This window comes from Solanum pennellii, chromosome 1, assembly GCF_001406875.1.
Source record: "Solanum pennellii chromosome 1, SPENNV200".
Taxonomy (NCBI): domain Eukaryota; kingdom Viridiplantae; phylum Streptophyta; class Magnoliopsida; order Solanales; family Solanaceae; genus Solanum; species Solanum pennellii.
The window spans coordinates 87359153-87378353 of record NC_028637.1 but is presented as its reverse complement, the minus strand read 5'-3'; the positions used below and the strand labels follow the sequence as shown (position 1 = coordinate 87378353).

Below are 19201 nucleotides of genomic sequence, written 5' to 3'. Positions count from 1 at the left end.
TGGAAGTAGAGATGTTTCCGAAAGACCGTCCACTAAAAAATCCAGAAGTACAAAAAAATAAAAATATGGAAACAGGTGAATATGTACATGACAAGAAATGATCAACAGTTTCTAAGCTTGTATATTATATAAAAAAATACTTAAAATAAGCTGCGACTCACAAAAAGAAAAAAAAAACAGAAGACATATAATATTATAAAGATAACAACACTTCTCTGCAAACTAAAATTAAGGTTGCAATAGCAGGTCAAAGAGTAGAATTTCCAGAAATGGTTAAACATCTCTATTGACAACTAAAGTTATTTTCTTACAACTACATATGAACTCAGATGTTTAATTACAATTCAACTTTGGATTTGATTTACAATAACTCACCTGTGACAATCTACTAATCATTTGCTCACACTCTTGGCAGCATTTGTTACTACACCCCAAAAAGAAGCTGTGGAAAAAGGAGATAGTTGAAGAAAAAATCAGCCCAGGCTAGGCAAAGGAGGAGGTCAACGGCTGCAAACCTCTCGTACCAGGACCCAGTGATGGGGGGCAATCAATCAAGAAGGAAAGCTTGGTATTTACATAAAAAGGGTTACTTGATATAGCCATAGACATATATCATAGGAATGGTTAGTCAAAACTTGAAGAGCGACTAAATCTCCCTTGCAAATAATCCTCCACGGAGATGGTTGGTCCCGTGCTGGTACATGAAAGTGAGGACTCATCCTCCAAATTCAGCAATGCGAGATTAATAAAGGATTGAATGTTTGAGGGTGGCTGTTCACCGTCGACAGCGTCTACTTCTTCTGAAGTTTTGCCTTCTTCCATCGCCCACTTAATTGTTTCAGCCTCACCTTGGAGAAGTTTCAACACCTATTTTTTAAATAAAATTAAATATTATAAGTGCAAGGTAGCAACATATTTAGTACAAATAACCTCAACTTGAGTGGCTGACAAAGTTCACTCACGATGTCAATTTGAGGTCTAATTCCAGAAGCTCGTCTGATACACAGTGATGCCGCCGAGACCATTCTCTCAAATTGATCATGATCACAAGTGTCAATCAAGCTCGGATCTAGCAACTCCTTCGTGTTCCCGCCCTTCAGAACTTGTTTCGCCTGAAATTGTTATCAACAATTTGAAAGGCTCAATCTAAAAATGCAGCAGGAAGAAGAAAAAGATATTCAACTCACAAGTTGTGAAGATGACAACTTACCCACATGACTAAGCTTTCCTGACCTTTCCCGTTGCCATTATCAATTGGCTTTTTACCAGACAAAAGCTCAAGGAGAACAACACCAAAAGCATACACATCAATCTTTTCAGTTATCTTTCCATGCATAAAGTACTCAGGAGCCAAGTAGCTGCAATATAAATTCAGTTATGAACAGACAAAGGATTTTTTATTTTTTATTTTTTTTGATGAAGTTATGTAGACAAATTTTATTTGAACTCAAAATGAAAAAATAAGTTACCCAAATGTTCCAGCAACATCAATGCTATCTAAATGATTTGAACAGCTTGAGGCTGGTGTTGCAAGTCCAAAATCTGAAAGCTGGATGCAAAACAGCAGTTAATACTAGTTATTCACAGAAAGACGCAACTTTAAGGAAGAAGAATAAACAACCTGTGGCTCAGAATCATCGGACAGGAGAATGTTTGAAGATTTCACATCCCTGTGGATTATGGGCCCGTCAGCTGCATTGTGTAGGTGGTCCAGTGCCTCAGCAACACCCAAAGCGACCTTGTATCTATCTACCCAGCTAAATGTATTTTCATCCTTTTTGGAACCTAGCAGTTTACATTGTTGTCAGTACAGCGAATCAGGAAAAAAAGCTTACGCCTCCAAAAACAAGCAGCAAATATCTAGTTATGGTACCATGGAGATTCTCTTCTAAGCTTCCTCTGGATAATAGATCATAAACCAGTAAAAGGTTGTTCTCCTCCAAGCAAAAACCAAACAGTGATATAATGTGCTTGTGATGCAGAGTTGTGAGTATCTCTATCTCTGACCGGAATTGCTGTGCCACAGCTTCTGATGGCTTCAATATTTTCACAGCCAGTTGCTTGCCATCTGGAAGGCACCCTTTGTAAACCTGACTGCTGCCTCCTTTTCCAATCAAATTCTCTACAAATATAGATACATTTAGTGAAAAGTGAAGAAGTTATGCTCATAATTACAAAGTTCAGAAAGGTGGGGACTTACCTGGCAGGAAATCAGATGTTGCTGAACAAAGCTCCTGGTAATTGAACAATCTACACATTGATGAGTACCTTTCAGAAAGACCCTCCAGTTCCTCAGGAAGGATAATAAAGCATTCATTTGAAATTGGATTAGCATCACTTCCAACAGGAATAATTGCCCCCTTCTCTGCATCCAAGTTTGTATGATGAGGCTCATCCTTGTCAGATACACTCTGTTTATGATCAGGGTAGATAGCTGCAAAAGATTGCCGACTTGGTCGCTTCCAAACCCAATGAATCACAGAGGACCTTTTCGCGGGAAATTTATCAGGTGCCACTAAGTTCTGAAGAAACACTCGTCGAAGCAGTGTCCAGCGAGACTTTGACTCCCGGACTTCAATAGGCTTAACAGGCACCAAAGCCATGTAATTGTTCTCTGTTGTACAAGAGTTTTCTTCCACAACTTTCCTAGGCATTGAGCTCAGAGGACTTTTGTTCAGAGTCTTCCTCCTCTTGAATCTTGATCTGGGCATATCTGAGTCACTAGATTCATCTCCATCCGAAGCACTAGCTTCCCTCTGATAAACAATCTTGCCATTGTCAACAGCAATAACAGAGATGTTCTTTGTCAGTTTTCTAGCACAGTATTTTGCAAGTGACACTGATGACCGAATGGCATGATGGCTGCCTGAAGTCCCAATAATCAAATTTATAGCACTTTCCAATTTCGCCTCGCGAGCAAGAACTTTACGAACTGGTGATCCTCGACAGACTTTAAGCTTCAAATTCACCTAAACAAAGTTCATCCAATCCAGATTTTTAAAAAATGGACTTGGCTCCTCTAACTAGGCAGCACACAAACAGAAAAAGGAAATATGCAAATTCCAAATCTAGTTTACTGTAACTAAACAATATTTGGATCTAAATTTACGAAATTCCACAAGAAAGAAGTGATCCACAGTCCACTAACATACCACAAAAATTGTGAATTAGAAATCCCAGTCCTCAATAATTCACCTCCAAAATCCAAATACTCGCATACAGCATAGTGATAAAGAAATCAAATATTAGGACTGCTAAAATTCTCCAACACAATTTAGGTGCAAGGAAACAAAACAATCATTTGAGAAATCAAAATCCTGATGCAGAACCAAGGACTAAGTACTTCTCTTGAAAAAGAAAAAGAAGATCATTCAGGCCCTCAAAGCAACAACAGTTTCAGTTCTTCGGATATCTGGCTGGCAGGGATTTTCGCTCATCTCTTTTTCATCCTATTTCCTGTTCTGTCCATAGATAGTAAACTCAATAAAGTCATCCGAGTAGAAGGGGTTTTGTGAAAAAACCTGCTTTAAATTGCAGAAGCCCTCATAAGCAGACAGCATCGAGTCAAATGACTTCACCAGTGAAAGAGGTTCTGATTTATCTTCAACAAGATCAAAATTAAAACAAATGAGAGCACATTAAAACTGAACAACAAAAGTGAGAAAGGGAACACCATGAAATCAACCACTGCGAGTTAAATGAGAAAGTTTTCCTACATAATGTCTAGTTCACACATCATAGATCCAAAAAATTCCTGGACTTTGCACATCATTCATCACTAACGAAAAATGAAACAAACAGTGAAGAAATTGCACACAAAAATGTCAACTACTACATCATCAACTGAGCCGTTGTGTGTGAAAATGAGACATCCGCATGATAACCAGAGCCGAAAACCAGAAAAGGGAAACAGATTGCAAAATCAAAAGAACAGAAATTGTTATAACTATTCACTCATCAAATCAACGACTAAAATAAGACAGAAATACATACTCATAATACCCATTACACAAATAACAGTAGGTTATCCGCAGAAAACTATGACAAAAAAAACTCACCAATTTCCAAATATAAAACCATCAAAACCCATTCCACTGCTTGTATACACAACACCCACAACATAAACAGTCAAAATATGGAAGAAAACCCCTAACCAAATAAAAGAATGACAACAATGAAGAACACCCATTAACACAAACAGCCAAAAAAAAAAACTTTTCAACTTCTGGCATAATTTTACCAGAATTTGGATCGATAACATGTACAGCCACTACATGATCTCCAGTCTGAGCAACCTTAACCAAAGCCCAAGTAAGCAACTCTTTACTTCTGGAATCTAACTTCACTCCCACCACTGCCACCACCCTTCCACCCACATCTCCGGCGCCGTCATCACCATCGCTAATACTGACACTACCAGTTATAGTATTACTATCGTTGACACTACTAGTTGTAGTAGTAGTACAATCTTCTCTTTCCACTGTACAACTACAGTTTCCATTACACACTTTCATTGCTCCGATTTGTAGCCAACAACGCCGCAGTGTTTATTTAATCGGAATATTCCTCTTTCTCTCACTAGAAATTCATTGGGAGGTTTTGAGAGAGAGAAAGAGAATCGCACACTTCCCTTGCCTTTTCTCTGTGTAATATTAGGGAATTTGTAGCACTTTCCGTTCCGTTCAATATTAGTTATCCACTTTTCGTTTTCTATAATTATTTAAAAAATTATATTTTCTTCATTTATTTTTATTTATTATATTTAAATTTAACATATATTAGTAACAATTAATATATAACTATTTTATCATATTATACTTGTTGATTATTCCTTCAATTCCTTTTTTTGCTTTTTACTTGTATTTTTATTCTTTTAACATGTCAAGAAATGATGATTATTTTTTTATGTTTTATTTTTAATGTTTAAATATTATTTTTTAAAATTTGATATTAAATATTAATTAGTAAGACTATAAAATACTTCTGTAAGTAATTTTTTACTTGATGTGTCAAGTTAAATAATGCATCAAAAATAAATTGAGGGAGAAGTATATTATATTAGATCTTCAAAAATAATGTTTTATTCCATTTATTTATTACATAATACAAGTTTTCTATTTAGTCTGTTTTTTAAAAAAAGAATTATTGAGAATCTCAAAGTAATCGTGATACATAATTTGTGTCTTACGAATAAGTAATTTATAAATCACATGAAAAATATAAATTGTATTGATAAATTTTTACGAATAATAGATAACATTAAAGTTCAATCTCAATTTTTTCACATGAAAGACCCACCTCCCAATTATTCGATATTAAAATTTTAAATTTAAATATATTAATTTAAAATAAATATTTTTAATAATATGACAAATAATAGAAAACAAAAAAAAAATACTAAAAGGGTAATGATGGGAATTGATTATTACATATATATAACTGAATTTGTCAGAATGGGTGTTGTTTTTAATGTTTTGTGATCGGAAATTTCGGGGCTGCAAGTTACGTTAGGCATCTTTTTTTGTCTTTTTTTTAGTTTATAGTACTAATATTAGTAAAATATTTCCATAAATAATGTTGAATTTTTACTATACTAGTGTAATTTACAAATATGAAATATTAATTTTTACTATATTAGTGTAATTTAACATTTCACAAATATTAAATATTAGAGTATTATTTTTATCAAATTACTCTTTCTGCTCCGAAATAAGAATTGTTCTATTCAAATCAATTTGATTCAAAATAAGTTTTGTATTATTTTAGATCAGAAAAAGAAAAACCGTTTGGAAAAACCAAAAGACATCAATTTAATATTATTTTTAATTATTTTTACTTGTTCAATGGTTAGTTAGTATCAAATTATAAAGAATAATAAATAGAATGAGAATTTTATTATATTAGCATTATTATTAATTTTTTCATTTTAATTTATCTGGTATCATTTGACTTGACATAAAAGTCTGAAGTATATTCAAATTTTGATCGAAATTGTTGTAACAATCTCAAACTTTGAGTAGGACCTATTACCTCTGCATTATTTCAATTGTATTTCAAAAATATATATGTGTACATGTGGACAAATTATTATTTATAATGATACGATATTTATGATGTTTACGTGAACATTTGTATATCTTTAAAATACACTATTAAATAATATATAAATAATAAATTCTATCCAAAATTTAAAATTGTTACAGTAAATTCGATCAAAATACACATATATTTCGAATCTCTTCCCTTTTTAAAGAAATTACAGTCTAAAACGATACTTCTTAACAATTCACATAGTTACAATTTATAAATCAATATTCTGAATTAAATTATATATAGTTACATAATCATGATAATCTATTTGTCACGATAAAAAGGAAAATGTAATTTTTTGTACGAGGAAAAGAATTGGAAATAATTAAAGTATTAGTAACCAAAAAAAATTTAAAATAATAAATTATTTCCTAAATTTCTAAACTTGACTAAAAAAACAAACATTAATTTATTCTTAAAAGTTAACAAGTAAAAAGAGAACAAAGAAATATCGTTAGGCATGGAGTAATTAATATAAACAAAATTTTGCAAAGATATAGAAAATAATTTAATCAAACAACTGTTATTTTTAATATGATTAATGATTTTGTAATTAATATATCAAACATGAGAAAAACAACTTATAATAGTACTTACATATCTAGGGGTAGCGTCAAAGTCATCATTTTCATTCATACTATTATTTATTTATTTATTTTTACTTTTATACAAAATATATGTACAAATAAAGGCGGAGTTAAGATTTTCAATAAGTAGGTTCAAAATCTGTAAAAATAGATAGTCAAAGAGGGTTCGACACATATAAACTTGTTTTAACCTTATATAAATAATGTAATTTTCTATCGAAGAAAATTCAAATAAATCATCTTCATATAAAATAGCTCTGCCCGCGTACACATATAGTCAACATGAATAAACCTAAGAGTATTTATGTTCCTATTTCTCTTCCTCCCCTAATATTTTCAATTATATATTTTCTGCTAAATAAAATATATTTAATTAAAGTTATTGAGTGAATTGATTTTTTGAATTGTTAACCTGACTCTTATAACAATGATTATGTAGAAGAAATTCATTAACTTATATAAAAAAAAAAAAGGCAAATGACTTCAATCGGTAACCCCTAAAATATTGTATCTATCTGTTTATATTGAAAATATGTAATAAAGCAATCATATTTAATAATTCATAATATTAACAAACCAAGCTAAGCTAGAGCTAGAAAACTTCCTTAACTAAGAAATTTTAATTAAACATAAATAAATCTTTTTGGCCAGAAAATATGGCCGTAATTTGGCCATAATATCATTTTACTTATATTATTTTATTTTTCGGATATTTTTATTATTTTATTTTTAATATCTATTTAACTAAAAAAACTTATATCATTTTATTTTTCAGATATTTTTATTATTTTATTTTTAATATCTATTAACTAAAAAAAGAAAAAAAATGAGAAGATTAGTCTATTTTTAAATTATTTTTTTTATAAATTTTTAAATTTTCTGGCCATTTAACATTATCTATTAAATAAATATTATAAATAACAAAGTCTAAACTACTAAAGAATTAATATAATTAAATTACCATAGATAACAAATCCTAAACTATGAAAAAAATCATATTCTATGATTTATATCCTACCTAATCTCCTTTAAATCAAAATCTTCAAATGTGGTTATTTTTAGCTTTTATTTATTTATTAAAAATCTTATCAAATGACACTACTCTTTTTCTTAAAGTTAATGCATGTATGTTATGTGTTTAAATTTATCGTATATTTTATTTAATTATAATTAACTGACATTAAAACGCATAATAATAAAAATATATTAAATTAATATAAACACTCGATACGAATAAATTTTTCCCAAATAAATCATACATCTTCATTCTAGTGGACCTATTTTCAATCATAATTTATGCAAGTCTTTGCGCAAATTACTTTACTATTCAAATAGATTAATGTTTAATTTTTATCTTTTATCATAAAGATGTTTAATCTTTGAAAAATTACATAACTTAACAAAATTTATTAATGTATTATTTAATATAGCTATAATTTTACATATATATGAATCACGTTTATAGATTAATGAAATTTATTATCAAATTCGGGACCCATTAAATAATTTGTATATCTTTTATACAAATCATAATCTCTTAGCTATTTATGAATTTTTCTTTTTTAACTTTTTTGTTTGCGCTACTTGTTTAATAAATATTTATAAACCAAAGTATTCTTATAAAAATTCATATATAATTCACCTGATGTATATCAAAAATAATTATCTCTCGAAATTGAATTTTTATTTCACTCAATATAAATTTAATAAAAATTAAATTATACGATATAAGTTATGTGTATTTTTCAGGTTTCGTGATGATGCTCAAACATTAAAATTATGCTTTTGGAGGAATATGTTCTTTATCATTTTCAGAGAAAAAAAATTGATGAAGCTTGTGGGACATTATGATCATATAAATAATATTGTGAAGGTGTAATTTATTATTTGATGTTAGAGATTCCCACAATTTATTCTGACTTTTATAACATAATTTGGGATAAAGATCCGATCAATTATAATTAGGTCAAGTAATGTTCAGTAGCCTTATAGATTCATGCCATGTGTACAATATAATAATTTATGATTGGGATTCATTTAAATTATATATTCATTATAATAATAACCAACAAAATTATCAACTTTTTTATTTTTTAAAACTATCAAATAAAACAATCAAGTGTACCCAAACTACGATTTATCAGGAAAAAAATTAAAATTGACGGAAATATTTAAAATTGACGGGAATATGCGAACTTCCCGACTTTTTACCCCCAAAACTTTTTCGAGAATAATTTCACATGCTTTCTCCAAATTATAAAGTAATCCCCAAAATAGATTAAACTTAAAAATATCATTGAGAACTTTAAATAATAATTCAACTAAAAAAGAAAACTTATTTGGAGGTTTTCAAATAATTATAAAAATATATTTATTCAGATTCTTCAAAAGTGTCAAATTCATTAAAATTAATGTAATTAAAAAAATTCAATACAAGTATGAGCGTTGACAGGTAAAAAAGCTGGGAAGTCCGTATATGCTCGCCAGCCTTATTTTTTTCTTGAAAATATTAGCTAGGGTACACTTTAATTGTTTTATTTGATATTTTTAAGAAATAAAAATAATTGACGGTATTAGTGTTTTTATTATTAAGATGAGTATATAATTTAAATGGATCTCAATTATAAATTATTATATAATACACCTAGCATGAATCTATAAGACCATTAAATATTACTTGACCTAATTATACCAGATCGAATCTTTATCCCATAATTTGTGTAACACACAAGTATAAATTTATAATCATAAGCAATTATTTATTATTTTAATATTAAAAATATTTTTAATCACTTATTGTTATAAATTTAATCGATAAAAATTAAGAGTATCCCAAAATGGGACAATAGTTTTGCTTAATTGTTGATATTTAGGTCCAGCCGTCCACCCAATATTCTGGATCCAATGCTGCTATTTCAAGGCATCTACATATAGTTACCAAATCCACAAGTAAAATTGGATTATAAAATTAAATTTTTTCTATATAAAAAGACACCCTAAAAGTATAATAAAGTGAAAAAAAGAAAAAGTTAAATGAGGAAAGGGAGAGGAAAGGAATATAATGATGGACATGTTAAAACAAAGAATGTTATTGGTCATGACATCAACTTTGTTCTTTTGACCCTACTTTTTTTTTATAGATTTTTCGATAGATGTCTGATATTTATATTAAAAGATGATTATATTCGAATCGTGATGAAGCAAAGCATTTACTAACAAAATGATTCTGTATTTAGAAAAACTCAAATTTAAGACTCTGATTTAAAATAAATAAAGCGTAATTTTTGAATCGTGACAAAAAATCTCTCAACAAAATATTTGCTATAGAAAAACTCAAATTCATAACTCTGATTTAAAATGAAGAAGGATATGTATTATTCCTCTACAATTATTATTTGTCTTTTTTACCCTACTTTTGGGCCATAAGAATAAAGTGTTTTTGTTTTTATAAAGTTATGAAGTATATGTAATTTAAGATTGGATGGCTAAAGAGATTTTTAAAAAAAAAAAAGTACATATAGAATTTAGGGTAATGATCAAAAGTTGGTTTATAATAAGTTAATAGATAAATTATAATACATGTATTTTCATGCATGTTTATAATATAGGAATTCATCATGTGCATTATTCGGATTAGTAATGTGAGATTTATATAATAATAGTTTCTTTTTTCTTAAATGCTTGATGAATGTGTTATGATAACAACTAAATATATAAAAATATAGTTTAATACAAAGTAAATAAAATCAATCACACATATTTTCTTTTTTTTAGCTAAATCGTGAAAACAAATATAAAATAAAAAAATATACGATTGTTCAAAAATAAAATGGAAAAGGGCCTAAAATACCCTCGAATTATTGGAAATGGTACAAGATTACCCTCCATCCACCTACTGGCTTCAAGATGCCCTTCTCATCCAAAATATCCTTGTCATCCATCTTTGGGTTCAAAATTGACCACTTATTTAACGGTTTTAAAATTAAATAATTTAAATATTTTTTAATATACTTGGCGCTCAACTATTGGTTATAATTTAATTTATTAATATAATTTTTAAACCAACCCACTACCCACTCATTACTAACTCAATCCCACCCAATTAATAAACCAATTATAATATCAAAATCGTCATAAACACTACTAATACACGACGAAATTATAGATTCCTGAAAATGACATTTAAAATTATTCGAGTCCGAATCGAAGCCCCAATTAAATTTAAGTTGAGCTGCTTATTTAGGAGGACACTTTCAATATGATTCTCTTTTAACTTTGAATTCAAAATTTATGATTAAAGGTAAAGAAATAGTACATACACACTTTTTTAATATAATTTTATAAATATTTATGATTTGTTTTAAAAACTTTAAATATTATTTTTAAAAGAAGTTATCTATGAACTAACATAACATAATTGAGATGAAAAAATAATTAAGATGAACATAGTTAGACTTTTAAGTTTATCGGTAATTATTATTAAGACACTTGAATGTATGATAACTTACTTCTATAGATATTTTCGCCTCAAATTTTTAAAACACTCATTGTTTGTAGCTTTCTTGTTGTTGCATTAGTAATGTGACGTGCTTACTAATTTGGTGAGGTTTAATTAGTAATGAGTGGGTGGTGGATTGATTTTTAAATTATACTAATAAGTTAAATTATGACAAATAGTTGAGTGCGACGTATTTAAAAAAATATATAAATAGTTTAAATTTAAAACCGTTAAGTAAGTGGTCAATTTTAAACCCAATAGGTGGGTGAAAAGGATATTTTGGAACCAATAGGTAGATGAAGGGTAATTTTATACCATTTTCAATACTTTAAGAATATTTTAGGTCCTTTTTCGAAAATAAAAACAAGAATCACAATATATGATAATTTACGAGTGAGAAATAATAACTAGACCTTGAAGTCTTTTTATTTTCCAATAAATCTTTGTTCTTCCATTGAAAATTAAATGTCATCGTTATTCCATGCAATTATTTACCAAACAATACTTAACATTATATACCTAAAGTTTAATATTGGGCTTGAGACTGATTAGTTTAGATCGAAAATTATAGTAAACATACGCTCGCTAGGAGGAGAATCGGGACAGAAAGCGGTGGCATCGATCGACTAATCATGAAACGGTCCTTGCTATATCAATATATTATTTGTTGCGTTTTAAAAAAAATGATCTTCTTTTTTTTTTCTTTTTTTGGTAACATTTAAATTTCAGCTTTCCACGCGGCATGTTTAAAACCACAAGATCAAAGAATAATTTTGTACATTTGATTTAACTTTAATTTAAGACCACAAGATTCAAAAGTCTTATTTTTATTCTTAAACTCCGTACCACAATTATGAATTGTTTTAGGTTAAAATAGCAAAAATAACATAATTTTAACTTATATAAGCTAAAATATTATAAATTATAAGTCTATCTAAATAGGTTTCATGACTATCTTTTTTACTACGCTCGACAGTCTGAACTTTGAAGTTTCAAGATTAAAGATTTAGAAAGATTAGTTTATTCTTATTGGTAAATTTCTCTAGAATTCTTTTATTTTCTAAAATTATAATCATGTTTAAAAAAAATAAATATATATATATATATATATATATATATATATAAACAGATCCATAGGGGTTGTTGGTATTTCGTAGTTTGCTAGTGTTTTCTCACGGGACCAACCAACAAATTAAAAAAACTGTCGATAATTAAAAAAATTGTCGATTTGCATTTTGCATGTGGGTCACTCGATCTGTTCTTTTTGGAAATGATAAAAAAAAATAGTTTCCATAATTTATATATAAAAAAAGGGAAATATTAATCTATAGTTACTTAAAAATAATTAATTACTCTTCATAGTTATAGTTTGATAATTACAATTTATAGCTACATGTTATATGGAGGAGAGAGACAAGTGAGAGGAGAGAAAGGGGGAAAAGAGTGGGAGAAAAGTTAATTATATATATATATTAGTTAGATTATTGTATATTATACATATATATTTGTATATATGGCAAGAGAGATTGGGAGAGAGAGGAGAGAGGATGAAATTAATCAATTTTATTTTATAAATGTTATAAACTCGTTTACATTTTTTAAAAACAATATAACGAGTAAGAAATTAATCAATTTTATTTTTAATTTTATAAATTACTGATAAAAAATTTAAAATTGCTATTTATAAAAAGATAGATGAGTAATTAAAATGAGACAAAAAAATTATTTAAAAATAACAAAAATCTCATATTGATAAAATATTACTTGAACAATTATTTTTGTGATTTAAATTAGACCTAAAATCTAATTTAATAGAAATAATAGGATTGTTATTATGGACCCACACATTATCGGAGCATTAGGGTTACGGATAGATGGTCGGTTTCCCACATTATCTCTGCCGTCAAAGACATATTACTCCATCCATCATGTTATTATGATTAAAAAAATAAAACATACTCTAAAAAAATGACTTTAAATTTCTATATTTTTTTTTTCAATAGTTGTTTTTTAAAATTTAAAAATATTCTTCAATACCTTTTAACTTAATCTCATTTTATATTTATGTTCTTCAAAATTGAATGTGCACAAATAAATACTTAAATTCGTATAAAAGTTGAATAAATAAACACACGAGTCCTACATGTCACAATACATGTAAGACACCAATTTTCATGTAAAATGACATGTAGGCCGTTTTTTTCTATTTTGTTAATTGTTTAAGTATCTACTTGTGCACACCTAAAATTAGAGGGTATAAATGTGAAATGAGATCAAGTTAAATGACATATTTATGTATTATGCCTTTTATTTCTTGAACTCAATTAATATGTTGCTCTTTTTTCTTCCTTTTTTTTTTGTGCTGAATATTAAAATTGCGTTTACTGTAAATTGAAACTTTAAAAAATCTTTTAAATTCTATATTTAATTAAATTACATCACATTAACTAACAGATAATATTTGTGACTTGTCTTGTATATTTTTTGTGAGAATCTAAAATCTCAATAACAAAGTCAATGAAAACTTGTCTCATACAATTAATCAATGTGAAGAAAAAAGAAAGATGAAGAGAGTAATTTTGGAATGGTTTAGCAAATAGACAACTCTGATAGGTGCACTTTCATTCATCCACCCTTTTGTCTCAACATTGTTGTTCAAATAATTTTAAAAGGCTATTTATTTAATTTTCAAATAATTCAGGAGGGTAATAGATCCTAGTAAAATATGAGTGTTGAGATGCATATCCGATTATAAATGGGAATGGGTTTGCCCATTTTCTCTATGGAAAATGGCTAAAAAGACAGTTATATTGTAGTCAAACTTGTATAGTAATAGACATGACTAATATGATCTTCTAAAGTATTTTTTGTAGGAAACTATATAAAATTTAAAATTTAAAATAGTTACAAATTTATATCTAAATTTAAAGTAATTTTTGAAATATCTATTATCTCATAAACAATTACATTTCATATTTCCCATTAATTAAGAATGATATTTTTCGCTTAGTTGATACTAAATAATTATTAAATATTGTATTGATATCATTAAGTCTGGTGATTTTCGCTTAACTGATACTAAATCAGTATCATATACTGTATTAGTATCGTTAAGACTGATAATATTGCTTAATTGATAAATTTAAGTATTATCTTTTAAGAAAATTAAAAATATTCTTCATTTTATTTTGTCGAACTCAATTAATGAGTTGCTCTTTTTTCTTCCCTTTCTTGATATTGTATATTAAAATTGCTTTTACTGTTAATTGAAACATTATAAAGTCTTATAAATTAGGTCAATTAAATTAAAATGCAAGAAGTACTTTATAAATTAACGATATTTGAGACTTGTCTTATATTTGTTTATTGAGATGCTAAAATCTCAATAACAAAGTCTATGTCAACTTTTCCCGTACAATTAATCGATGTGAAAAAAAAAAAAGAATATATTCTTTTAGATTTTATACTCACAAATATTTAAATGGTTATTCAATATACAAATTAAGATGAGACATCTCACGATTAAGTATAAAATTAAATTTATATAATATTTAATTAACAATATAAATTTGTATCATTAATCAAACAAGTATAAATTTGATCCCAAATTTAATCAATTATATTCATTAAATTTTAATAATTTAATTTGTCTATCAAATGATTTCGAAAGGTAATGATTTGTATCAATGATCTCGACATAAAAATCTGCTAATAAGAAAAACAAACCGTCAAATATAAATAACAAATTGTGGACTTATAATATTTTTCATAAATAAGTGATAACTAATAAACATTAATTATGTCGAGACATTCTTTTGTGATAACTATAATTATTTTCAAATATAAATGAACCTAATGAATGCTATCAATAACATATTTATATGATTGCTCACACAACAGTAGTTATATCAATTTATTACTTTTATTAGTATTTATTTAATCTTTAGTTAATAAATGTGTAGAGACTAATATATAGTGATTAAAGATAGAAGTAGCACTTATTAAATTGAGAGAAAATAATAAATGAGGATAATTTGGTCCACAGAATCTTTGAATTCATGTTTGATTAACGTACGTGAAAAAAAATAAAAAAAGCATAATAAGTAAAATAAATCGGAGAATTTCTCTAGAATTCTTTTATTTTCGAAGCTTATAAATTATATGAATTTCGTCCAATTTTTTAATTGTAATAGTTTTCTTTTTTATAGTTAAATTATAAAAAATTTGACAAATATTTTGCGATGTATTTTTTTATCATATTAAAATGCAAAAAATTACAATGTATAGTATTTTCGTATAGTTTCTGCATGTTTAAACTTTTTATTTAAAATATCAAATTAATATGCTCTAATTTAACTTTAAATTAATCAAATTAATTTTTAAAAGACACAATATGACTAATAAAAATAGACGAAAAAAATAAATAATCATCTTGAAAATTGAGCTTAAATAACAGATCCAAATGGGTTGTTGGGACTTTCTAGCGTGCTAGTTATTTCTCTCTATATTTTGTATTTTCAAATCTATCTCATATATTACTCGTTTATCTTCTTATCCGTTATCTATGGAAGTTTGCTTTGCTAGATTTCACATGAGACTTGATTGTTTTCGATCATAACACTCTAAATATTGAAATGCAATTCTTGTAAATATTGTTCTTTAAAATTGAAAATATTGTTTATTTTATTTATTGTACTTCAATTTATACATCACTCCTACTATACAATAGAAATTACCTTTAACGTTAGATGAAATATTATAACATCTTTTTATTTTTTAAATTTTTTTTATGTATAATCAAATTACATCACATATCAAACTGAAAGAAAAAAATTATTAACCGATAATATTTGACAATTATCTTATTTTGTTTGAGACTCTAAAGTCTCAATAACAAAATCAATGTCAACTTTTCCCCTACAATTAATCAATGGCAAGGGAAAGATAAATGAAGAGAGTAATTTTGGAATTATTGGGTGAATTTAGCAAAGAGACAACTTTGATATATACATCCACCCTTTTGTCTCAAATTGTTTGTTTGATTTATTTGATGTTACTCTTTACCTACTCCTAAGATAGACCAATAGTATTTATTGGGACCAACAACCTAAAATCATCACTTTTATAAAAATTAAAAAGGAAAATGTCTAATTTGTAATAGTAATACATGTGATTTTTATGATCTTTAGACATTCTTTTTTATATTTGTAGAGTGAATTGAATAACAAATTAAAGCTTTGTTAATATTCGTCGTGTATGACTCATTAGTATGAGAAAGAATCTTCACTAGAAAAAGATCATTTCAAGTTTCAAATATAAGACTTCTGATTAAGACATATATCTTTGTGATAAAATGTATGGTATCAAATCAATTATGTTCCATACATTAAAGAACTTACGTTCGCTATAAGTTTGATTTTAAAGAGCAAATTTAAAGACCAAACTCATTTAAAAGAAAATTTTCGCAATTAAATAACATAAAATATTTAAAATACATCACGTGATGATTAATTTAATTTCTTTTGAATCTTAAGAACTCATCTAATCTAAATCTTAGATGTATGGGTTGAATTAGACTACTATCAGTGTCCATCTCCTTAATTATTAATTAATTTTCTCACATGCTATGTCTCTTGCACTTGTAGATTAGGAAGGATATTATATTAATGTCAATAGACAAGAGACTAAATCAAATTTGCTAAGTTTGAGATTGACAGCTAAAAATGTTCAACAACAAGAGTTATAAAACAAGGAGAGGGGCAATAGACACAAAATTGCTCTTTTTAAAAAAAAATATATCTTTTTTCAATTTATTATGTGTGGGTGAGTGGGTGGATGGGAGAGTGAAAAGATTTTTCTTTTTTTTGTAAACAGATAAAGTTAAATTTGTGCATGTCAAAATAAAATGTTATTACCTCGCAAAAAAAGTTAATAGCTTGTGATGGTTAGCTTGAAATTTTATGAAAGGATGTCGCATACAAAAATGTAACACGCGATAAAAAAAAAAAAAAGAGGAGTCAAACATATAACGTATAACATATATACATTACACTAAAAAAATTTGACCTAGCTAAACAATGTATTAATTTTCCAGCAAAGTAGTGTTATTTGACACTCTAGCATAAGGTGGCTCCACCATTGTTTGGGTCAAATATGTGGCTGCTATAAATATACGACCTAGTCTAACTCGCTCAAACTTTTACGGGTTAAACGTAACATGTTTTCATGAATTTGTCACCCGTACGTCCCATAGCATTTTCCACAAGCAAGCCAAGGGAGAAAAAATACAAAAGAAAGTATATAGAACAAAACAAAACATTTTAATATCTATCCATGCATACGCATGTTTGTTTGATCAAGTCTTTGTCTAATAAACATGAAAATTGAATTATGATAAGCAAAAGAAGACAAAGATGGGCATAAGACATTTGACTTTGACAGCATCCATGTTACTCTTTAAGATGTGTTAAATCAATAGAGAATCAAGTCATGTGGGTTCATGTCCTTTGTTTTGTTCCATTACCAAAATTGTTGCTCCACACAAACGGCCCCTGCATGTCTTGTTACCATGTGATTCTGCCTTGAGCGCACGATGGACGGCTTGTTTCACAAACGTATACTATGCCACAAATCACAATGTACATGTCTATGTGTTGGTATATGGTGCATTTTCATATTAGATATTAAAATATCGCGTTTTTCACTTCCTTTTCTTCTTAAGGAAGCTAGTGATGGGAACATGTTCTGACTTACGTGTGTAATGTTGTAGAGCTAGTCATACTAAGACTTCATTTGTTTACACTTAATAGAGGTACGAATCTTAGTCATTCAGATTCAGCCCATTAAGTAGGTTTGGTTTTTAGGTCTGAATCTGAATCATTCAGATCCAACCCATAAAGTTCATTTGTTTAATTTTTTTTAAAAACCTCTTAATGGGTCTGAAGAGGTTTGAACGAACCGGATCTGTAGGAGACTCTTAACAATATTCACACTCATTTGAGAAGTTATCAAATAATAAATCATCGCTTCTCTGCTTCGGGCGTGCCTTTTTATCTCATAACTAAAAAAAAAATTTCGCTCTTTATCAATCAAACACCATTTTCTCGCTCTTGTACTGGTAAGTTTTCATAAATTCTTTCACGAACTTTTTATATTAATAATCTTCTTGTATTGACGTGTTTCAAGAACACTGGTTGCAATAATATTTTTGGTGTATTGTTGTTTATCAAGATTTTTGAATGAAATCCAAATCAAAATTATTAAAACTTCTCAATTTTTTTCTATCAAAAATGATATATTTTGTCGAAATGAAAACTTTTATAATATTTTATTAATATAATGTTCAATTTCACTTACTCATTCAGATATTGAAAACAAATAGTAGTATTATTAAGTGTTCAGATTTAGAGACCACATCTAAATATTCAAATGTAATGCAAATCTTAATATTCAGATGTGTATTCAAATTCAGAGACCACATCTTAATATTAAGATGTAATGCAAATTTTAATATTCAGATGTGTATTCAGATTCGAACCTCATAATCTTAATGAAAACAAATGAGGCGTAAAATTAAACTACTTATATCGATTACGTTGCGACTTCTTGTGCTAGCTGAAGTTGATAAGGATTAGATTACGTTTAGGATTAGATTATTTATAATTACATTATTATTATTATTATTATTATTATAGTAGTAGTATGTATTATTGTTGTAGAACTCTAAGTATAATTTACTTATGACTCTACTATTCTTTCCATATATAAGGAGCATGTACTTAATGATTTTAATAATCAATATAATCCTTGATTTCTCTAATCCTAGACATGAGAATTCTATGATATCCTCGTCAATGATAATATTAATCGCGCAATCAAACATCGCGAGAGTGTTTTATTTTACAAGAGTAAACAATTAAAGCTTGAGCTATGAGATTCATACTTAATTAATTATGGACTCAATTTCATAAATATACATACATATATATATATATATATATATATATATATATATATATATATATAT

General features: G+C 27.5%; 1 protein-coding gene across 1 annotated transcript; it reads right to left on the bottom strand.

The window, feature by feature from the left end:
- Nucleotides 1–211: 211 nt before the first annotated feature.
- On the bottom strand, nt 212–4652 carry LOC107007995 (probable receptor-like serine/threonine-protein kinase At5g57670). The gene is made up of 9 exons (XM_015206871.2): nt 4241–4652; nt 3522–3601; nt 2201–2969; nt 1874–2122; nt 1622–1785; nt 1470–1549; nt 1211–1358; nt 963–1112; nt 212–867 (listed from the first exon to the last, which is right to left on the bottom strand). The coding sequence occupies exons 1-9, from the start codon at nt 4512–4514 to the stop codon at nt 625–627; spliced, it is 2157 nt and encodes a 718-aa protein (XP_015062357.1). The 5' UTR covers nt 4515–4652; the 3' UTR covers nt 212–624.
- Between the last annotated feature and the right edge of the window lie 14549 nt (nt 4653–19201).